This window comes from Pteropus alecto, unplaced genomic scaffold (assembly GCF_000325575.1).
Source record: "Pteropus alecto unplaced genomic scaffold, ASM32557v1 scaffold22, whole genome shotgun sequence".
Classification (NCBI taxonomy): domain Eukaryota; kingdom Metazoa; phylum Chordata; class Mammalia; order Chiroptera; family Pteropodidae; genus Pteropus; species Pteropus alecto.
This window is the reverse complement of record NW_006434839.1, coordinates 15,927,908-15,953,010: the sequence shown is the minus strand read 5'-3', so window position 1 is coordinate 15,953,010 and position 25,103 is coordinate 15,927,908. Positions and strand designations below refer to the sequence as shown.

Sequence of the window (25,103 nt, the reverse complement as noted above, 5' to 3'; positions counted from 1 at the left end):
AAATATAACATACTTCACTGGACATTTTAATATTTTAAAAACACAGGGCCTTTTGATTCCTGTCTACATGCTACATAACCAACACTTTTAATAAACAAAAAGTTTGATTAAAGGCCTGCATTCACTAAATGATAAATGATAAACTCCAGCCTCTCTCCTGTCAAATACTAAACTCTGCAAACTTTCAGGGCTAAGTATGTCTATGTCAGTTGTTTATTTTTCCTTTCCTAGTGATTGGAGGTTTAAAAATATTATATTACTTATAGTTAGTAAATAAGAGAATTCCAGTGCCAAATATTTGTACAAGATAATGGAACAGCCGACATTCTGTTAAGAATCCACTGAGACTAGACTATTAACAGTCCCAAAGTGCTTGCTATTTAAAATACAGAGCCATACAAAGCCTCTGTTTTAACCTCATTTTAAAATGATGTCGTAGCAGACACAGTCTTGTTACTGTCCGAAAGCCAATTATTCACCACGTCCTATGTCCGGCTACAAATTTTTCAAAGAAAAGTCAACACTAAATATACTTCCTTTTAAGAATCATAAATAAAATGAGATTCGTCTAATTTAGAAAAAGCTAGAACAATAAACCAGCTTTCAAAGAAACAAAGTCTTGTAACTCCAGAGCCCATGCAAATATTCAAGCTAAAGTAGGAAAGTCTTGGCACGCTGTGGTCCTGTGTACATGCTTATATTTGAATAAATACAGAAGATTTCTAATAATGTATCTTAATTTATGCCCTTTTTCAATTTTATTTACACTGGTAATTGCTGAGCTAATATCTTTATCAAAGGTGTTGGTGAAGTTCAAATTAGTATGTGTTTGCTTCATGTGTTGTTCAAACTTTTCAACAGAAAAATGTGTTATACCAGGATCTCTGAAGGACTTAAGTCAAGGGCTCTGAGTTCCCAAGGTCAATGATCTATATCATGAGCGGTAAAGCATTAAGACTGAGGCAATAAAGTAGGTGGACAGTCCAGACAGGTCCCCACACATATATAGTTTCTACTGCTTTGTACACTAGGTCTGCATGCTCAGCCCCATCTCTAAAGATTTACAGGGTGTTATTGGTCTTTGAAGAGGTTGTCTCTACATATTATCGGGCCATTCCTCAGAATGCAAGACAGGGAGCGCCATCACCAGAACCAGGACAGGAAAGAGCCAAAAGTAAGGAGCTTTTGAAATATCCTAAGAAACGCAACCAAATAACACCAGACTCAATTCTGATGCAGATCATGCCTCTCAATCTGACCCAGCCAAATGCGGCCGAATCCCTCCCAAACACAAGAGGGCCTGAGCTCATTATCTCAGGCACCTTTATGACACCTTTTATAAAACAACAGGTTTGGAAATTGGCAATTGTAAAAGATGATGTTTTATTAGGTAGAAAGAGAACTCATGCTTTAATATCTGCCAATAACTTTTGAAGCTATCTATAGTTCTATATCTGTGAAACTTTTTCTAAATCACATTCATTTAATTGCTGTGCCTTTATTTTCAGACAAGATATAATTTGAACTTATTTTTGTATATTCTCCAGAATAACCACAAACCTATCTGTTAAAAGAGCATTAAAGAATATTAAAGAGTAAAAATGTTTCCCTTAAATTTTAAAAATCCATGCATACAAATGTTTATTACAAGTGGAGAGAGATTTGTTTCTTTCTTTCCTAGATAAATCAATTCAAGCAAAATCACTTTCTTCCTGAACCAAAAATATATTTTCTTCCTTACTAGAAGAAAGTATAAAACACAGCATGAGTCACAGTCACGCTTAATGTTCATGGGAAAAAGCCATGTGTGAATAATGATAAATGCATTAAATTCTCACCAAAGTTGCCCAAACATCAGTAATCAGGCTAACTGATAGACAAAAACACTTTGAATTAAATAGAATGAATTACAGAATGGTTTTAAAGAAAAATACTTTTGTTATACATACTTGAGCTATAACGATGTTGAAAAGTAGAGGCCCTTAAAGACCTGCTTTCATAAACAGATCAGTGATCTGAAGGGCACATATAAATTATCTGTAGGTAAATGTTTCTAATGTGATGGAAAAGTTTGTTCTCAAACGAGTTAAAGCAATACTCTCCTTATACTAGTGAATTGTTCATGGAACTTTTTCCCCCGAGACTGAAAACTTGCTGTAGCATTCCAAAGAATTACTGCTCCCATTTTTTCACAAGAGTCCTTGACGCCGACTTGTTTTCCTAAGGGCATCTTAGGCTGGCACCCAGTGCCTAACTATATTTTGCTATGACATCTGAACTCTATACACCCAGATTAACATATGGAAAAAAATTCTAAATCATTAGACTTTCCCACCTGAGTACCTTTATTTTGTCATCAGTAAAGGCACATCGTTAGAATAAAAGTATGTCTTCCATTCTCTTGTGTATCATTTCAAAAAGGTTCTCTAACTATGAAGCCATGTTAGCTTAGAGTATCAAGACCAGGTAACTATTTTCTCCCAGATAAACGAGCAAAAGGCCCAGAAGAAAGCAAAAACGAACACTGTCACTAGGGTTGTGTAGCAAAAGATAGATCAGTTCACATCACTCTTCAGGTCATAAAACTTCAAACTGCAGAACACATAAGCACAATATTAAGACTCTCCATGATTTGGCCCTAGGTCACACAGCCAACTCTCAGCCCTGCATACTTGAGTTCTTTTAATGTATATACACCATAGAGTTCTTTTAAAAGTAACTTTAATAACACAAAGAAAGAACTTTTCAAATTAAAATATTTTAATTATAAAAGGCAAACTTCACGTTGTCCATTTAAAAGTTATTAGTCCTTGTCTTCAACTAGCTATGCAAACCCTGCACAGAACTTGAAATTTTAACGTATTTTAAATGCTTGTTTCATAGAAGAAACACCAAAAAATTCATATTTTTACTTAATTAGAAATAATTCTTACATTGGCAAGTATCACCTAATAAAATCTCTATATTCTTAAAGGCAATGTTTCTAAAATGTCTTCCTAGTTGTAATCATTTTGAGGAAATTTGTAGTTTTCGAATTTTAAAGTTTGAAAAGTAAAATAATGGTAATCTAAAGAAAATTCTGAGATAAACACTTACTTTAAGATAATTCAAATGTATTTTGTAACAGGAATACTAAGTGATACAACTACAGTGTATATACTTTTTTTAAAATTTAAATTAGAGTTTCTGTCATCTGGGTCGCAAAGGTCCACCTTAATCTCAGCACATAACCAGGGCCTGTTACCTGAAAAAGGGGAAAGATGTACGAATGACAATTCTGAAAATATAAGTTATTTAAATTTATGAAATTTCATGAAAAAAGCCTAACTTTAATTCATAAGCTATTGTTAGTTATCAGCTCTATTAGATACTGTACATAAAGTAAATATTAAACAATTTTCTTAAGCATTATCTGAAAGCTACTTTCCTCACCTGGCTTAAATGACTTAATTCTCTCTTTTACATGTGTTATATGCCCTCTTATTTTAACTCTGTGCATTTAGGCATACTGTTTCCTGAGTCATCTAGACAGTGATATGATTTTAAATGAATGTCCATGTTTTATGTTTGCCAAAGGAAGTCAAGACCAGCAATGTCAAAGCAGATGAGAAAGCAAAAACACTGCACAATTGCTAAATTAGCCTCAAGGTAGCATTTGCTGAACTGGCGACCAGCATTCACAGCTGGAACAAGCCTTTCAATAGCATGTGCTGCTGCCAGAGAAATACCTGGCTTTGAACTCTGCTCACTCTAAGGACATTCGCCAATTCAATGAATATAGATTTATATGGTTTATATGTAACAAAAGTTATCTGGAATGTACATATTAAGAAACAGTGTATAAGAAAGCTCTAAATGTTTACTATGACAGAGTACACCTGAATTATTCAAGGTCAGAAATACAAATACTTGAACCATTCATGCTTCAAACGCTGAAGTAAGTAAAAAATCCAATGAGCACTCAAAATCCTGTCACAAAGACCCAATAAATAAGGCCATGAATTTCACACAATTGTCCTAGGCCCCAGTCTCTGACACAAAATTTACTGTTAAAGACATTTGCTCACAAGGTTTTCTGAGGCATAATTAGAAGCAGTCATACCAATATCACTTATGAAACAGAAGTGGTCACGGAGTTCTGTCTTAGGTTCTTAAGCATACAAAAACTAGATGCTGCAAACTGAGCCTCTAGATCCAAAAATGCCTAAATCATCTTCAGTTTCCTCTGCTTGAGATTTTTTTGAGTTTAACAGCTAAGTTTAATAACTACGGCTTTCAAAGAATTCTAGTTAACATGCAAAATAAAATGCATACATTGAAGGGATATATTTCAATTATGTGAAAAAAATGCATAAATGTTGAATAATGCTTTATTTCTCGATGTCAAGTAATACAAACATTATTATCATGTGCAATTCTTTATTCATAATTCTATCTCAGCAAGGTCTACTGAATTCAGTCACTGTTCACCATTCCCCAAAGTCTTAGTCCAGACTCCAACCATGGCTTCCAAAAGCTATAGTGTAACCACTAACAGGGCTTCTCCGTGTCTCCAGCCCTAAATGTTATCATCTCATCTCACGCTGGAAAACCCATTGGTTCTCTATAGCCCAAGAGAGAACTTCAGACTCCCTCACAAAGACCTTCACAACTGAACCTACTTCAGGTGCTTCTCACTGTGCACTGATGTCACAGCTACACTGAATTTCTAAGTTATGCCAAAATTTTGTGTTCCTTTGCTCCTCCATGTCTTCGCACACACTCTCATGTTGCTATACAGCCCCTTCCCTTCCCTTCTCCCCAGAAAGCTCTGACACATTTTCAATATCCAGGTCAAGTAGAGATTCTCCTGCAACCTGCCGGAAGTCTCCAATTGCGCCTTATTCTGTGTTCTCACAATAATCTATTTATAAATTTAATATCGTGTTTTCCTTTGTTATTTTCCTTGTATTCTCCCCTTTCATCTTTGTACGTCAAGTGCCGTCACAGACTGGGTGCTCGATATGCTTCAGGAGGGAAAAAGGAAAGAAAAAGGGAATGGGCAGGAGGAGGGGAGAAAGGAGAGGAGAAATGGTTTCCTCCTTTGACAGGATGAGAGAGAACTATGGCAGGCCTCTGTAGGCCTTTCAGAAAAATGACATTAAAGATTATATTTTTTAAAGTTAAATGATTACTGAATGCCTTGGAATTATAAATGAAGCTAATTTAGGTCTTACAGAAATAATGCCAGTAATTAATTAAACGTATTATAATGGTAGTGTAGTGGAATGACACATGCATGGGCTTTGAGCAGACTGCATTTGAATGTTACTGACAGAAACCAGCAACTGTGTAACTCTGAGCGTCCTACCTTCACTCATCTGTAAAATAAGTCTGACCACATATGATTGCTATAAGTATTTTCTCAGAAAACGGGTAAACACTGGGCAGATGTTGAATATGTAGTCAATGATATGATAGACCTTGATTTAGAAATAAAATTTCAAAGCTATCAACCAAAACAAACCAAAAATAATAAAGATATTAAATTTAATAATTTAATTTTAGCTTAATGACTTATGACTAGCTATATAACTATAAAATTTATAACTACTTAAGAGAAGGCCTCAAACAGAGTCTATAGAAAATTAATTACTTTTTAAAGATATTCCTATTTCATGCTGTGATTTGAAACACAAAAAACTGAGAATGGTTAATTTCTCCATGACCATTAAAAATTGATTTGATTTCCATTTGGAAAATCATTTCAAATCTGGTTCAATTACTGTATATGTTAAGAAAGCTTTAAAAACGTATCCACACAATCAATGGCCATATGAAAATTCTCTGGGATAATAAAATTGAAAAAAAAAAAGAAAACCTTCCCCTTTTAACACAAATTACTGCTCTAAAACATGTGACACACATCCAACTTAATTTCTGACCAGCTCTTGACTAGTGGTTTTCTGGCAGTTGAGCATATAGTAGTATCACATTCTGACAAATGATGATCTCCTGATGGTGACATTCAGCTGTTATCAATATTGTAAACATGTCTGTTAAATCTGTTTACATTCCCCCTGAGCTGGCACAGCTTTCCTAATGCCTATATTAATAGCAAGGTAGAACTGCAATAACAAATGAATTTCATTTAGTCTATGGCTAAAAGCCTTGAGAAGCACCCATCTAAGGCTTAAAACCAATTTCCATTTAGCTTCAATTTCTCTTTTAAAGAGAAATTTCTGCTACTTAAATTACTTTGAAAATTACGGCACAATCAAGTTTATTTTCCTAGTCATTTTTGGCTTGTTTTCCCAATATAATTAGAATTTAATTATTCCTAATCTCCTCTAGTAAATATATAAAAAGTTTCTGTCCTATGACAATTTCACATTTATTAAAAACAAATCTAGTCAGGGCCAGGGGAGGAAGGGTACAATTGAGAGGATCGTTTTATGAACTATATAGATGTCTAACCAATATACTGTATACTTGAAACTAATTTAAATAAATAAATTAAAATAAATTAAATTAAATAAAGAACCTCAGGATAAGGAAAAGAAAAGAAAAAGAAAAGAAATGAAACGAAACGAAACGAAACGGAACGGAACGAAATGAAACGAAACGAAACGAAAAGAAAAGAAAAGAAAAGAAAAAAGAACCTACGGATTAAAAAAAAAGAGTAAATCTAGTCAGAGTAGGGTCACCAGATTCAGCAAAGAAAAATACAGGATGTCCATTTAATTTTGAGTTTCAGATAAACAATGAATAATGTTTTAGTACATGTGTATCTCAATATTATATGGAACTTATTTATACTAAAATATTATTCATTGTTTACCTGAAATCTAAATTTAATTGGATGTCCTGTATGTTATTTGAGAACCTTAAATTAGGGTATTTTAACAACTTGCATCTATAATAGGTGGGTCAAATTTATGACTGAGTTTCACCAGAAATGTTTTCCTGTGGGTGGTCTCTTAGCCTGCAGAGTTGTTCTTTGGGAGGTGTGAGTGGGGTGGGAGGGCAGGTTGGTTATAAAGATCTATTTTGGAGCTCTCCCACTTTTTCTTGATCATTCTAATGAATAATGACATTTTGACATCTGCTTGAGCAGCACCACAGCTAAGTTGCTAGTTGTTTTTCAGTAATCACTCAAGAGATATGAGGGCTCTCAGAGATACTGGTTGTCTTAAAAAAAAAAAAAAGGCTTCCTCCTGCTGATCTAGTTTATAGGTCTTAAGCAAGAAAGAAGACTTTGAAAACAGGGAAATGGAAAAGGTGGATTGAATGCATTCTGCTTGTTTAAATGTTTACATCCAAAATAAAAGTAAGAAACTTCATTAATTTTTTTTTTTTTTTTACTTAGGATAAAAAACTAAAAGGCATAAAGGAAGAAAACATAAGGGCTATCATTCAAATATTTGCCAAGGATATTAAATCATGTCATATTTGCATTAGTTTTCCTCCCTTTAACAAGCCATTCTCCTTGTAGTCTAAACCTATATAACATCCAGGCTCCTCCTTTAAAATTTCATTCTCTTCACTGCCTTCCAGGCACCATCCTCCATCAGATGTGCTGGCTACTGCTCCTCACACTGTTCTGATTTCCTGTCTATTATTCAATTTAATAAACACTTATTAAAGCAATAAGCAAGGTGAATGGTTCACATTATCAAGCTGTTTGTAGTATGGTTATAAAAAGAGGAATTTACAATAAGGGAAATGTGTTGGACTTATATATAAAAGAACTCAGGAGAGCCTGAACCTTGGGCATTTCTAATAAGGGTAGAAAAGAGGGGACAGGTTCCTAAGACTGTAGAATTAGAACTTACAGGACTAGGCAACTGTTTAGAAGAGGAAAGGAAGCCAGAGAAGAAACTTCCTGAAAAGAAAATTAGATGTGATTGGTTGACTGGCAGGTAAATGGGAGTTGAGAACACAGATCATTCTTAAGGAAGGGAAAAACTGCATTGAGCCTAGACAGAGTAAGGTCTAGAAAAATTGCATTGAACCTAGACAGAGTAAGGTCTAGAAACATGCCATGAGAAGAGAGGCGGCCCCATGAGAACGGGAATGAACTGCCACAGACAGTCAATGGGAAGGAGCAACCAAGACAGACACACTGAACAGCAATGCACCAAAAGCCGCTTTGTGAAAAGTAGTGCATCTAACAAGCAAAGGAGGGTGAAGATAAAGCTGAATCAATCTATGCTAGTCATCATCCTAAAAGAGGTGCCAACCCTTTGGAGCTGAGCTTAGAGCTCCTTCTCTTTGCCTCAGAGCATCCAGGGTAAACCGTATTAGAGGTATTAGAGTAGTAGAATTGTCTGTCATACACACTAGTCTCTTGGCAAAAATTAGTAGTGCCCATATTCTCAATAAGCATTTGAAGAATGAATGAATGAACAATTTAGTGGCCCTTAGGACCTCAGTCTTCCATGTCAGCTTTACATCATAATGCTCTTTCTAGCCCCACAAACTAGCCTCTCATGCACAAGTCTTTATAACTCATTCCATCTCAAGCAGAGACCAAATTATTTTGCTCTTTGTTGACTTGCGTTACCAGCATTCAAACAGTCTAATAAAATCCATAAATTGTTTTCAAAATGTGTTGCTAAAAGCCTTTGGGTTCCATGATACATGCTGTCCCAACTCAACCCCATCTCTTAGTCCAGGGACTATCCAGAATCATATAAGCTTGAGGGAGGGGGAAGAATAGCAGTCATACTTAAATTGGTTGCGTAAATGAAACATTATTGTAAGACTGTGGTTTTTAAAAATGACTGAGGTTTTTTTTTTTAGTTTAAAATAAATTATTCATCCTTTAAACTCTAAGTTTCATACAAGGTCCACGTCCTTTCGTTTATGTTTAAATTATTGCCCAAATATCTTAATACAATTCAAAACCCTTCCATCATTCACCTCTCACTGTACACCAAAATGGAGTAGGTAAGGCAATGAACAGATTCTCCTTCTCTGTGGTTTATTTTCTGCAGCTTTTTCTGTTTTCCAGTCATGGATCTGAAGAATTATCCTCCAAGAAGCCAAGAAATGTATTAACACAGGTTGTTCCTGGGAAATTCAAAGGTTTAATTCAGCTTCACACTAACATTGTTTTAATTGGCTCGGAACGGGAGCCAGTCAAGCACTGGTGTGCAGAAGCTCTCCTGAGAGCCAATTTGTGCTCATCTCTCCCCAACTCTGCATTCAGTGATACCACCTTGGTAGCCCGAAATCCACCATGCTGGGAGTGTTTACCCCACAGAAATCTGCAAATGCTACAAATCGGGGCTTTTTTTCTGCTCACATTTAAAGTTTTTTTTTATGCTCCCTACAAGGAAATAATGCACAACTAGCTTGAGAACTACAGCACACAGTTAAAATTTTTTATGTTCCTACAAGGAATATCGGCATACAGTTAAAATTTTTTTATACTCCCTACAAGGAATTAATGCACAACTAGACTTGAGAACTACTGACAAGGAATATACTCAATGAATTAGGTCTGAGGGCTTCTGATATGTCTGCAATTACATGTTGGCAGCCTCACTACCTAGTGCCAATAACATGCAATATTTTATATACTCAATGTGCTTCAAAAATCTATATATAATCTGTATTTTTAATTGACTCAAATTTTTAATGTTAAAAGAGAGTTTGCTAATTTTTAATTAAAAGTTTAATCGTAGATTTTGGAATCATAGAATTTGAGTGCTGAAGGGAATTTAAGAAGTGATCTAGTCCAATTCTTTCAGAATTTAAAAAAAAAAAGCACTAAGATCATATAAACTGAGACTCACTGATATACACTAACCTATTGTAAAGGCAGCGCCAAAATTGCAATGTCTGCCTGCAACCTGACCACCTGAATTTCTATGTGAGTTTATATGGTGGATTTGACTTAAAAAAGAGGAGAGAGAAAGAAACAGAATTCCATTATGACTGCTCAGTTCTAGTACCAAGGGACCTGTTTGAGAGCATGACAGCAGAAAAAAACTCATACTTTCAAATGAAAATGTCAACACATAGCCTGAGTAAAATAATTAAGTAGAGCACATATTTCCATACTTCATCATTCGAGTAAAGCAAATACCTGTATTGAAATCATCTCTCATGGAAAGAAGACTTCCCTTCTCACAGGATGCTGAACAATTACCACAGATTGGAGCACGGCTATCACAGTTCCCTAAGCACATAATGGTGTGCTCTGATGGAAAAATAATACATTACTGGTTGGTTTTTTTAAGTATAATAAAGAAAAGAGAGAAACATCATACCCATGCAAGAAGCAACAGATTTCTTTTCACTGTTCCACAGTATCCTAACATCCCCACGATGATCAGGAAACAGCAAACGGCAATCATGACCGGATGAACTACAGGAAAGTAAGTCAAGATGACAGCCTCCTCTACCCTAAAAGAAGAATAATAATGTCACATTATAAATACAATATAATTAAAAGATACTCAAAACATAGTACAAGACACAATTGTTATTTGTGTTAATAATCCTATAAATCAACATGCCTCAAATGAATGTATTGCTATTTTCAACATCATTGAGCTATTGCTAATTTGCTTGTTTGCTTTATTTTTGTTTTGTTTAATTTTTATGCAAGTGGTACATTTCCTACTTCAACTCATTTAAAATATATTATAAGATAGGACTCCTTTATAAGAAGTTGTTGACCTACTATTAGCTTGGAAGCGTCAGCCTGAGGGAACCACACTGGACCCTTTGTTATTTCCCAGCTGAGAAGAATCTCCTCCCTCCTCTCTTTCCTGATCTCGGGCTCCATGTACAGCATTTTATTTCTCCCTGAGAACTGATCCTTCCTAAAGATGTGAAAAACTGCTATATAAAAGAAAATTTTAATATTTCTATATTAAAAGAAAGAGGAAGGGAGAGAGATGATTTTTGCTAGAAAACTATGAAAAAAATCATTAACTACAACCAGAATAGTAAGAGTAATAATAATCATAATAAAAATTACCATTACTAAGCTTCACTGTTAAGGACTTTACAAAAATGTATCTCAGTTAATTCTTAGGACATTTCAGAGTGGTATATATTGCATTCCCTGTTCAGAGGTGAAAAAATTGAGGCCGAGTGAAGTATTTGCCTCTTGCGACGTTTGCGGGTCAACCTTTGAAATTTTAAAAGTAAATGGCATTATGGGTTTGGTTTTCATTTGCTCAAGAATATGAAAGTAAGAAAGCTAGCAGTGATTTTCATAGAGACAAGTAGCTCTGCTGTCCTTTATATGCAAATATGACATCACCAACAGAAGGACAGGCGACTGTTATTTTCATACCCATAAATGTTCTCTAGGATCAGTGGCACACCTTAACGACAATGCTAGAAAATGCAAGCTCTGTAACAAAGGTAGCCATGGGCAGGGAAAACTTTCTGAATGATTGTAGAAGAGCACTACCATTTAAACAGATGCTGGCAAAGTTACCTAGAAACTAGTGCCTGAGGAAACCTAATGAAAGAAATCAATTGTTAATTGTAAAGCCTACCTTGTTTCTGCGGTTAAAGTCAGAACATTATTTAGGTAGTCCCTCATCCAAGCAGAAACTGCCAACACGCTGATGGACATTAACTAGCAAGAAAAAAACATAAACTGGTTACCAAAGACTTTTGCACTCTATGCCAGATTAATAGTAAAAAAAAAAATAAGGACTTTTGTTACATAATCATTATGTTTTTACCCAATTACCACTTCCACCCATTGAAATTTACTGTTATTATAAATATCTGCCATTCCATTTTGGAATCATGTCACAGCCACTAAATAGAATGTCACCAAATAGGATATGGATAGATATACTATTAAATTGCTGATGCCAGGTTCAAGACAAGAATAGCACAAGATGAAGATAACATAGAACTGAATTATCAAATCTACAAGATGAGCTTAAACCATGTCATATGTAAAAGCAAGGAAGCAATCAAAAACTGATGTTGTCAAAAAAAGTCACAAGCTAAAGTTCAAACAATTTGAGCATCAAAATAATAATAATAATAATAACGAATGCAATGGTTTCAAGCATCGAGTCTGCTAAAATATCTTAATTCATAATAATACTTAAAAAAACTCACTGATCACCTTTGTAGGATGCTGGATACTCAACTCATTATTCAGAAAACTAATATGAATTCAATATTTACCCTATCTTTCCCATACAAACCAAAGACACAAACACTTAATGAAAATTTTTATAGATGAGTTTCTGCTAATATGTGAAGGAAGCATAACAGAGTACCACTGTTTAACAACATCTTCTGGAATAATGAATTTCTAGGCAAAGATCCTTCATGGCTGCCAAAATTATCAGGTCAGTAGTTCTCAGTCCTGTCTGTACATCAGAATCACCTAGGACTCAAATTACTGAACCCAGAACCACTTTGGACCAATTCTTGGGGCCTGGGCATAAGAAATGTGTAAAGGATCCACAGATGTTCTAATGTGTAGTCAGGACTGAGAACTACTGTGTCACATGAAAGGCTGATGGGAACTTTTAGAATGGAAAGATCAGGGTGACTTAAAATACCAGACCCCCACTGATCAATCTTAGTATCACAAAAGGGAACAACCAGATATGATATCTCCCAAGGTGATGCAATCAGACATACACCTTTGAAATGTTTTTACCAAAAAGTCAAACCTGAATTTAATCAAGCTTCCAACTTTCACTTTATAGGAATTACAGGGAATAGATTTAAACTTGTTAAATACCACTGTGAGAATGCAATCAGCAAAATCAAGAACATGAGAAATTTTATGAGACAAATGATATAATTTCTTCAATTAAAAAAATTGGCAAGTGGAAAAAAGGAAGAAAGGAAAAATCGTTATAAATTAAGAGACTTAAGAGATTATCCAATGCAATATGTTGACCTGGGTTGAATCCTGATTCGAACAAACCAATCACAAAGAGACATTTATGAGATGACTAGGAATATTTTATCATGACTGGATATTGAAAAATATTAAGAATTTATTATTTTAGATATGGCAAAAAGTATTAAGGTTTTTTTAAAAAATGATTCTTTTTTTAAAAAATTTCTTATCTTTCAGAGATACATGCTGAATGGTTTGATAAATAATCATAATGCATGGGGATTAGTGGGAAGTTTATAATTATTAAAACTGGGTAATGGGTAAGTGGAGATTAATTATACTGTGCTTTCTGCTTTTGTATATGTTTTAAATTGTTCATAATTCAAGGTTTTTTTAAAAAACAACTATCTAGAATGCATTCAAAATGAGTCTTCCTGGGAAGCTTTTCCAAAAGCTGAAAATCGAACCCTAAGTTCTGAAGGTCTTTCCTACTTTGATGGAAGTTTTTCTAAAATGTGCCTTATATTTATCTCCTTAAGCACAACACAGAGCAATTCTACTTAACTTGATTCTTAATAATTGCTGTAACCTTAATGAATATCAATTGCCATTATATGTTACAGATTTATCTTAAATGATGAAATAATAAATATACAGGAATATATAGGAATGTGTCTGTACTGACTCAAGCAGTGGCCATGAAATATGCTTTCTGGATAAAGGCTCCAAGGTAAGCAAAACATGTAGATCTCTGACCTCTTGTGCAATGAAGTACGGCTAGCTGCTTAGAAAGTCAGCTAGTGAATTCTCTAGTCCTTCATTCAGTTGCAAATATTTACTCAACACCTACTATCTGCCTTGTATTGTCAGTGCCAGATTGGGAGACTCAGAAATAAATAAGAGAAGCAAGAGTCCAGCCTGTATGGAGCCTCTTGTGGGACATAAGGAATAAATATATAAACCAGATAATTACAGACTGTAAAAAGTACCATGAAGCAAAAGCACAGAAGAGAGCGGTAACCTGTTCAAGGTCTTACAGACTCTAAGTGACTGAGCTAGGATTCAAATTCGGGTCTTTGGTCTTTGGGGCTTTAGGCTCAGTCACTCACTGCTTTCCAAGTTTAGAGACGAGCATGACAAGTTCCACAGACAGTGAGGAGACAAACCTGCACAGCATGCAGGCTTCCTTTAAAAAAAAAGGTGTGTGTGCGGGTGCGGGTTGCGGGGGTAGTCTGTAGTGATTAGGCTCAGTCTGAATGTTTGAACCATGATCTTTAGTGAATGGGGCTCAGGGGTCCTTGACCTAAAATATGTTAGGAACCCTGAGACCATAATTCAGAGAATTAGGCCAGTTATTATTATCCTCATTCCCACTGGGAATGAAGAACAGATTGTAAACCTAATAAAATTACCCAGTGTATTAAACATGCTTCTAGCTTCTACAAACTTAATACTTTAACATCTGTTCTACATGCTTATACTGGACATATGTTGGTCTGGACAAACTGATAATATGCCTGAGCTACCTCGCCTTGGCTGCCTGCTCTTCAGCTACCTACCCTGGGCAAGAGTCCTTCTCCCGAGCATGCGCTTTTCATTTTCAAATACAAACCAACCAGTCCGGTGTCCACACACCCAACCACCTTCCTTACTGAGTTCTCTCACTCTGGGTCACTCTACACCCGTCCTAATCACTGAAAAATCCAGATGCCAGAAAACTAGAGACAGGTTCTATATGCCAGAGGCTGCTAAAATTATTCAAACTAGACAATACAAAACCCCCTTATCCTGCCTTACTTGTTCCTTCTTAAAAAAGCCACAGTAAAAGTAGTTGCCCAGTTTCCCCACCTCTCTGCCTTATGATGGACCCCGGTGTTTCCTTTCTTGGTCCACCTGTAATGAGACATCTACTCCTTTGGGATCTGTGAGTATAATAAACTACCTTTTTTTAATGGAAGTTGTCTCCCAATGTGTTGGCCTTACCATACCTAAATAATAGAACCCATTGAAACACACATGGCTTGCAGGGAACCATGGACCACTTAATTAAATTGGAGGCTATGTGTTCTCCCTCTGTTTGATTATTTATGGATCTCTAAATACCTTGTAAGTTTCATGGAGACAGGAAAGTATATTAATGTGCTATTTTATTTTATTACGTCAAATTATCTTGCAGTTTTAAATAATTCTCCCCTCTTTTTATCACTCTTCAAAATCATAACTGACCTTGGTTTCTTCATTCTCAAATTTTTTACTGACTGTTCAACCAATTTTCAGTATCATAGCTCAGGTGTCAGTGACTTATCATATTCTTCATTTTGTATAATGTATTATCAGCGGTAGTCTTTATACACAGTTCTTCCATATATAACGAAAAGTGTATGTCTTTTAAATGGCATATTCCAAAACATTTCCAGTAGGATAGAATGGTTAAGAGCATGGGTTTTGATGTCATTCTTCCATCTAAAAAACATGCATTGATTGATCAGCTGCGCTTTGCCAGGTACTATGCAATGTGATGGACATGTACTGATGGGCAATAACAGACATCATCTCTGCTCTATGAAATTTACTAAGTGATGAGGACACGCATGAATCAGCTCATCAGATATAAATGCATAACTACAAACTGTAATAAGTATTGGAAAGGAATAATACAAGTTACTATAAGAACTCCTTTTGAGGTGACTGACCTATTTCATAGGGTCACAGGAACTTCGCTAAGACAGCTGAGATCTGAAGGATAATTATTGAGTTCATCAGGGAGAAGGAGGTTAAAAAGAACATTTCAGTTAGAAAGAACGGCAAAAGTCCCAGTGTGGAAGGCATCATGCATAATATGTTCAAAGAAGGGAAATTGGCGCATGGTAAGGATAGAAAGCTAGGCAGGGCCAAGATCACAGAGTCTTAGAGGTCATTTTAAGACATATGGTCTTGACCATAAGGACAATGAAAAGCCATTGAATCAGAGAGCCTTGGTTTGAATTCCAACTCTGCTCCTTTTAAGCTATATGACTTTGGGTGTGTCATTTCATCTTTCCTAAGCCCCAGTTTTCTGTTATAATAATAAATCCAACTTCACAGAGGATTTATATGATGAAAAATCAGAGTAGGATTCATTTATATATTGTACGTATTTATTTTATCTCAAGTCACTTTGACCTCAGGGCTTTCTCTTAATCTTTCTTAGTCAGCTTAAGAGATATGACAACTCCAAAATCAGTTCAGAAATGGAGTCTTCACATATCTGAAGGTCTAATGAATGGGTCAGTGCAAATATGCTGTGATATAACTACCTATTGGACTTCCGTGGCTTTCTCAATTTTAACATCTCAAAAACTGAATTCATCTCCTTTCCTCTGGAAACCTGTGCGTCCTTCCTATCTCAATAAATGGTATAATCAACGCTACAATCACATAACTGGCAACTTGGCAGCCAGCCTAATCCTCTCCCTCCTCCTCAGTCCTACATCTGATTACTTTCAAGTCCCACAGATTGTTCCTGCAACTCGCCTAGTGAATTCCTCCCCATTTCCTGCCACTTCTGGGTAGTTCGGGTCTTCAATCTCTTGTCAGGCAATTACAATCACCTTATAATAGAACTCTCTGGCTCACAGATTCCACCTCAAATTCACCCTTCAGTTAGCTTTATAAGACAAAGATCAAGTTCTTCTGCTTATAAAGTTCTACAAGCTGACCCTGATGGCTCCTCCCCAACTCTACTTCCACTTTCCCCCAACTCTCTCCTACAGAAAAAAGTTTAAACTCTAGCAGGGCACACAGACCTTCTGAAGTCACCCTTTAACCTATCTCTTCAACTTGTTTCCTGCCAGCTCCTTCCCACACATATTCTGTACTTGGATGACAAAAAACCCACTTGCACTTCTCCATTATGTACCATGCAGATCTCCTAAAGCCTCTATGTCTTTGCCCATGCAGTTCCTTCTGCCTGGAATGCTCTTCTACCCTAGCCTTTCTGTTCTCATGAGTAGAAAAACCTCATGCTGAAAGACCAGCTCAGATATCAGCTGGAGTGTAAAGATGTTCTCCAAACTCCCTTTTTACCCTAGTCAACGCTCTTGTACGGATTTCATAGAGTGGTTATCTCTAGTTTCCTATTTTACACACCCATCTCCCTTCTTTAGAGCAGGAGCCCCCAACCCCAGGGGTGTAGACTGGTACTGGTCCGTGGCCTGATAGGAATCAGGCCACACAGCAGGAGGTGAGCAGCGGGCTAGCGAGAGCAACGCTTCATCTGTTTGCAGCCACTCCCCAGTACCATAATCACAGCTTCAGCTCCACCTCAGGCAGTAGATTCTCATAGGAGCAGTGGTCTCTGGTGCCAAAAAAGGTTGGGGACCGCTGCTGTAGAGAACACAGACCACTGCTTACAACCCCATCACATAGCAGAGTACCAAGACCAGTAATGAGACCTAATATATAGTAAATAAATGAATGAGAAAATAATTAAAGGGAGGTGATTCCAACTTGCAAGATAAGCTACTAGAGATCTTTAGCAAAACCAGGAGATACTTTAAGAAGAACAAAGCTTTCTATATCACTGGAAATTTTCTAGTAGAGACATGCCTGCTGATTTATAAGATCAGAGATTTATATATCACGTTTAAATGTTCTCAAAAGTCCTTTAAACTTTGTGTCCTACTTGGCCCTACTGTTTTTTCACAGTAGTTATCCAAGCATGGTAGCTGTATACCGAACATTAGTCAAAATAAATAATATCAACCCAAAGCCTTATCTTATAGTAAACAAACAACTCTGAGAATGAACTGCTTTTTATTATGACATTATTTCCAGCTACATTAAATGTCTGAAAACAGTTCCATTCTCAGAGAAGGATTTTATATACTGAGGTTGGGAAAATAATAATGGGAACAACAAATATAGTGCAAGTTATAGCAAAAAAACTAAGTTAAAATGAGACAAGTTCACCTCAATAACTAATCTTGATGTTATTAAATCTAAAAGCACTAATTATGCAAGTAATTCAGGACTCCTTACTAATAATAATGGTGTTTTCTACTAATTTTCCATATTAATTTAATTCAACTGTCATTCATGATAATTAAATTATTAGGAATAATGTAGTTACCATATGTAGCTAGTTTTATAACTTCTTACATTTTCTACCACATCGCAAAATATTATTTGTAGTTAAGGAAATATTTAGAAAATAATACAATATCACTTTAGAGAAATAGATTTAATATCTGCTTAGCCAGATATTTGCCACATTCTTCTGTGTAAAACATTTAGAAAATGCTAGCTCTCAAGAAATATTTATAAATATGAAATCTGCTGTGTTGGAGATACATTCTGGTTCAGCTTGCATATAATTATGTAAAAATAAGTATTGAATCAAGTTGTTTTCTAAATCAGAATTTTATGTGTATGCACATTCCCTAAATTTGTTATGAAATGTATACCTACAGTTTCCACCAAATGGTAAGGTCATAGTCAAAAAGGAGATTTCTAAATCCTTCACCTGTCTGCCACACATAACACATAGTCTCATACAAGGTGACAGGGACACTAATAATTTCTGTTCAGGGCTGACAGATAGCTGAAACCACGTACCTGAACTTTTCCTTTTATGTCACATCTGTTAGAAAAGAGCAAACGCAGAAGAGAAACCAGGGACTTACAGTCCTGTCTCTGGAGAAGTTGGAGAAGCCATGCAGACTTTCCAAACCTCTGTTTGTTCATCTTAAAAATGGAAAAATTGGACTAGATGCTTTTTAAATTCCTGGTTGTTTTTTTTTTCCTTAAAAATAAAAGGATTTAATTGTTATTTATTGAAAGGTAAAGGTCAATCAATTCTTGATTATTCAGAGGCTGGTGGCCCAATGTCAGTCTTTCCCGGCAGCATGTCTGTTTCACGTCCTCATGCCCACTCCCCTCTGCCTTTGGTCAGTTGATGCCTCACCAGTTTCCCTTCTACCAGGAGATGAGCAGCGAGAAAGAGAACAAATAGCTAACGCTATTTGAGGATGCTGTGGAAAAACCAGCAATGTAAATGATGGCTGAAATGAGTTCTGGGGGTTACTTGTGCATATTATTTAAACATCAAATCTATTAATTAGAGCTGAATAAGTCAATGGCACCCTGGAGCTGTTCTGACTAATAGTTTTTATAGATCATCATGCTGCCTGTAGATAGGGAGTCCATATGTCCTGGTCTGACCAGGTTTTAAGCCTCTGTTGTCATTGTATAATTATCAGCAGCAACATCCCCTTCACTTCACTCTCAAAATTGTCCTGTTTCCATGACAAATTACCCTACAGAGATGGCAGGTAAGAGAAGAGTAAAATGTCTCCTGCACTGCAGTTTCCGTGCCGTCCAATGGCAGTAAACGTCCCCAAAGGCCTCACTCATGATTGTTCTCGGTGGGGACAGATGAGTGAGGGGCTACTGCTCCAGTCTGCAGTGGGGTGTGCACCAAAGAACCCTCTATGCTCTTCTCTTCAAAAGGTGTTCCTTAAGAAGCATGTGGTTTACCTACCCATCTTTGCCCAGCTGAGCCACACTGTAAAAAAAAGGCATATCGGCTTTGTCCCTGACACTAAAGTTCATTTCTAAAAGGCACAAACATTTGTTGGACGGTTCTCCATTATTCCTTAGGAAGAGTTAAAGAAAACTGCAATGTCTTTCATAGTATGAAGTTGGGGGCATGAATTTAAAACCTAGCACTTAATGTGACTCTACGAATGCTGTGGGAATGCCAGTGTTCTACGTAGGGTCTGCATAGGTCAAACACATGAGGTTTACTGTGGACGGCCAGCCAAAAAGCAACAGAACACCAAGCCTTCTGCTGTTTTGTCTACCACGCCTATATCCGAAAAGCGTGAACGAGATTTCTTGACCACTTATTAGACTTTCTTTATAAGTTTCTTTTCATATTTCATCAGGTAAGTTCCTCTCTACTGCTACTATCTTTAGTAGTTGTAAGTAAAAAACAATGACTCTTATCTGCTGGTGAGAAATGAGAGCTTAAAACTACAAATATGATATTATACTTTCAGAAAATAATAAAGATATTTGATGAATGTTCACCAATTTCAGGAATTTCCAAAGAGAACCACAGTTATCCATATATTTCTAACAGGAGAAAACTACCATCTAAGAACAGCAAACACTCATAAAGCCACAGACGTTGTTATTAAAATGGAGGAAAGCTTTCATTTATTTAGATAATAAGCCATCTAAACAGTAAAAGCGTGATAAATTTAAAATAAACATAACCACGTTCCTTGCTCCTTTGTGGCCACAATGTGAATCATAGTCTCAAAAGAGTTCTAAAGGCAGCTTATTCATGGGCACCACATCCCATGTGCCCATATGCATTACAAACCTACCACACTCATGACAAATCCAGGAGTTTCGGTATCTGTCTGCCGACCCCATACACCTCTACTGGGATTGTGCTTCTTTATAACGTGGAAGAGCCACTCAACAGATAGCAAATGAAAGGGACTAGATGTATAGCAATGAAGGGGATGCAGTGTATTCGTGATCTGCAATGGGCTGTGGATTGTTTCCTCTTAGACATACCTATACCTCACACTTAAAATACTTTTTTAATCATCATCATCATCATCATCATCATCGTCATCATCACTCCATTTGATTTCCAACGTCCAGAACAGCGAAACAAAATTGTATAGGTCCCCCAGCGTTTTCCTAATTAAGATTTATTTTCCTTTTCCCTAAAATCCTTGTTGGGTAGAGAAGGGGAAAGGGTACCAAGATAGTAGACAGGAAAAAGTCTATTTAAAATGCCAAGTGAGGAGTAAAAGGCTACAGCTCTTGATCTCGCAGGTAATGAGGGCAGACCACTCAATCATGCAAAAATAGAGGCAAGAGCAATCTCCCTCTCCATACTTAACACGTGAAGTCTAGTTCAAAAAGCGGGATTCATATGCCACGCTGGTTTATTCTGCTTCTAATTCCAATGAGAATGAAAACTGAGAACGAAAACTAAGGACAAATACTTTGTTCCTTGAAGTGTGACACTCACACCAGCAGCAGCAGCATCAGAGGTACTTTTCAGAAATTCAGACTTTCAGGCCCAACCCCAGACATACTGAATCAGAATCTGCATTTAACAAGATGCCCAGGTGACATGTCTGTACATGGGGGTTTGAGAAGTGCTGCTCTAGAGGACTTGGAGTGAGTGAGCAGTAAACAGCTAATCCCTTCCTATGGAGGATGTTTACTTAGCTGCAAATAAATTCTCTACCTTGTCCAGAAGAACAACTCCTCCTGTACTTGGAGGAAAAAAAAAAAAAAAAGACTTTGCATCTCTGTTCTTACTAGCAAGTTACTGAACTTCTCTGAGTAACTTCTATTTACCTTAAAAAAAGAAAAAGAAAAGAAAATGTTTTCCAGGGCTGTTATGAGAATTACATGAAGGAGTAAGGACATGTAAGGATGGCCAGGCATGTTCCTGGCACAGGCAGAAAACTGCTTCTGATTCAGCAGCATGGGAAATAAAGGATCTGCAAACATTGTTTTAACATTGAAATAATAATGCCAATTTCCCCAAAGCGAGTATATACATTTTGACAATTCCACAAATACATTTAGTTGTATAAAATAATCTTAAAATCAGTATGGAAAAAAGATATTTTTAACCAAGACAAGAAGGGTATGTGCTTTAAAAGAACAGAAAATAAAAGAATATATCAAATTCTGGAGAAAAATTCTATTAAAAACAACATAGAAAAATTTGTTTCTTACATAGCAATAGACAACAAAAATGAAAGCAATGAACAATAAGGCAAACCTAAATGGTAAATATTAGATAATTAATGAACATGAATTATGAAATGAAATGACATATATAAATATATATATATTTGCATACGTAAAATGAGGCTTGTGCTCACTGGTAGTAGAGGAAGTAAAAAACAAAGTAACAGTGAGATAACACTTTAAATCTCTCAGATTTGCAAAAATTAAAAAGTATCATAACACCAATAAAATGGCAACAAATATTTGTGTACATATAACGGGGTGTAATGGTACTCTTATTTCTGGGGACTGGATTCTCAGGACAGGATTGCTGGGTAAAGGCATGTACTAGTGGTAATGGTAGTAGCAGTATTAATCATAACAATAATAATTCCTACTGTAAGGACACTTGTGCCTCAATAATCTACCTCCTAGTAATCTACTTAGTGGAGATAATTATTGAGTATCATTATTGTATTACTAGTAGTAACAACAGTAAATACTACTACATAGATAGCATTTGCTAAGTGCCACTGTTCAAGCACTTTATATATATTAACTGTAATCCTCACAACTCTAAAAAATCTAGAAACTATCATTCCTATTTTACAGATTAGGAAACTGAGGCACTAAATGTTCCTGGCAAACAGAAGAGCTACTATATAAATGTTAGATATTTTGCTATCATTATTACATATCCTCTGATAGCAATTCCACTCCTGCAATTATAACTCAAATGAGAAAAACAATTTAATAAAAAAAAATCATGAATGTACATCCGAATGTACATCCGAATGTACACGAATGGATAGGTATATGTAAATATATCACTGTATGAAATAAAAAAAAAACACACAGAAGGACAGATACTAGGCAGTATCATATGGATTATTTTGTTGGAGGGAAGGTGATATAGGGAGTAGAAGGGGGCTAAAGAAAGGGAGAAGCAATCTCAATAATCAGAACACACACAGAAAGAGAGAAAGCTGAAGTACAGGATAATGACAAAGAAAAAACATTTTTCATTCTTTGGGGACACAAGAGGCCCTGGAGGAGCTTAAAGAGTAGGTGTTTTTAAGCAAATTTCATTACTCAGAAGAGCAATGTTTTTGTTAAATAACTTGGGTCTTCCTTCCCCTACACAATGCAGATTAAGAAAATTTCCAAAGCATTATTCTTTGCTGAACAAAAACAAGTCCTAGTAATTCCAAGTTTGAAAACTCAGTAATTGTCCATGTAAAGGCACTAAGATCACAAAAGAGTCACTATCTGATTATTTGACCTTGTCAAGTCACTAAGCTACATTTAGTTTTCTTATCCACAAAGTAAGGATGTTCGACCAGGTCATCTTTAAATCCCCTTTTAGTTATAAAAATGCGATGATTCTATAATTAATAAACATAAAGTAGGAAAGTGAAGAACTAGCAAATAGAAGTGATAATTATTATACATTTTAAAGAAACAAAGTCAGAAATCTTAATACCTTATAGCTAAGCAGGTAATGACCCACTTAAAAATGTACATCTTTAGAATTAAAAACTACAATAAGATCAATTAGTGATTTTATATTTTCAAGTGCTGAATTTAACTACTCAATACTTTAATTTTCATGTTGAGAAGAAAATGTTGCCAGTTTAGATATATTTCGGATTACTCACTGAAGGCTTAATTTGTCACCTTAAAATGGAGCCATCCATAAGGAGTTCAACCAAAATGTCATCCTCTAAAGAGGACATGTTTAAAAAGGCTGGTCAATGCCAGGCAGTCAGCCAAATAAATAAATTACACATTAAAATTTCTAACAGAAAAGTTTGAATATAAGTTACTAATAGAATACAAAATTGGCAAAAAAAAAAAAAAAAAACAAACCCAACAAACCATTATCTGCTTCGTTCCTGAAGCAACAGTTTTAATTTTTATATTTCCTCATAAGTTTTAGAAATAATAATGTGATTATTAATAACACTTAATGAAAATGTATGTCTGGATGAAAGCATAAAAAGTCACTAACTCATAGGGCATAAAGATTTCCATGAGCTTGTTAAATTTAATGTATTTTATTTCCTTAAATGGTTATGGGATTTTCCAAGAGCATACAAAAAATTCCTTAAAACTTTGCCAACTTAGAAATAGTTACATGAAAACCACCTTTTCTAGAAAAATCTGTCCAGTCTTTTGACAGGATATCTTATGAATTCTCACAAAAACAGCAATACTGCTTGCCACAACTAGGTTCTCTATAAGCTAGTATGACAGAGGGAAACAATTTATGGCTTGCACAGTTATCTGAAATTCCTGAAAACAAGCAGTCCCCTAAGTAGTATGCCATAATTTTCTTATCTACAAGCACAAGCACGTGCATTTATTTATATCCCTAGATTAACTTCATGTCTAATTTTACTGCTACTAGTATCCAGGGGTGGATTTCTTTTTCCGAATGGAACTTGAGCTAGATCAAAGGCATTTTAAGGTCAAAATTTTACTTCTCTGAAAAACAGAGGGTGTGATCCCATGTAATTAATTAGTACTTAGCCAGGCTCTCTGGCGCATTACGTGGTGGCTGTAGGAAACCCCATCCAGCGGTCCCCACCTGTTGGTGCAGTGGCACTGTTTGACTTACCCAAAACAGCAGATTGAGGGCGTACAGCAGGCAGCGAAGGCACTTCACGGAATCTTCTCTGGCCATTGTGAGCCCCGGAAGGGAGAAGCCCCATCTTTTCACCACATCCTACCTCCAAGGGCAAAGCAGCAGCGATCTGCAGGGGACGGGACAGAACAGGGGACTCTCACCTCCTCCTCCGCACCCCCAGCCCAGCCCTCCTCTGCCAGTCCTCAGCTGAGTGCAGAGTCTGGTCCAAAACCTAGTTCATTCTAGATACCGCTCCACCGAAAATCATTTGTTAAAGTTATAATAGTAACCTAATTCCCCAAAGTGCCAAATCAGCTTCAAATAACACCTGCTGAGAAGAGAAAAAGATAGACTCGGGATGAATGAAGGCGCACAGTAATCTCCAGTTCTCAAGGGGCACGCGGAGGTGTCCTCTGCATTCTGATGAGACGCTCTTTAAAACCTCCCTCAATCCGCGCCCCTCCTCGGGACAGCTCTGCTCGGAACTGTCCCAAAGGTTAGAAACCAAACTACCCCCTGGAGACGTCACAGGCGCCGCCGGCGAGTCTAAGGGTGAGAACGTCCCTCTCATTAGGATAGTTTCTGGGCCCCCCAACACCACACCCCCCATTCCATCCCGCAGCTCGAGTGTGAACGCGGGGCACTGGAGGGGGCGCAGCGCTGAGCTGGGATTCCGCCCGGCGACTAGGGTTTCTTTGGAAAAACGTGAGAAATGATGTTTCGGCCCCGGAATGATGGATTAGCCTGGGGCCGGGGGCGGGGAGGAGCGCAGGGGAATTAGGGCCGGTGCAGCTGTGCAGACGCCGGGTTAGTCATTCACGTCCCCTCCCCCGGCCCCGGCCGCTGCCGCGACCCCGCGCTCCCGGCGGCTGGAGGAGCACAAAGCCGAGCGTG

At 36.6% G+C, this 25,103-nt stretch overlaps 1 protein-coding gene across 1 annotated transcript in view; it reads right to left on the bottom strand.

The window, feature by feature from the left end:
• The window catches only part of TSPAN12 (tetraspanin 12), a 62,351-nt gene that overhangs the window by 36,754 nt on the left and 494 nt on the right, over positions 1-25,103 (bottom strand). The window contains exons 2-4 of the mRNA XM_006910575.1: positions 24,201-24,336; positions 11,505-11,587; positions 10,260-10,395 (exon numbers count right to left, since the gene is read on the bottom strand). Of these exons, the coding sequence (XP_006910637.1) occupies positions 10,260-10,395; positions 11,505-11,587; positions 24,201-24,266 (285 nt within the window). The 5' untranslated portion in view covers positions 24,267-24,336. The remainder of the gene's footprint in view (positions 1-10,259; positions 10,396-11,504; positions 11,588-24,200; positions 24,337-25,103) is intronic.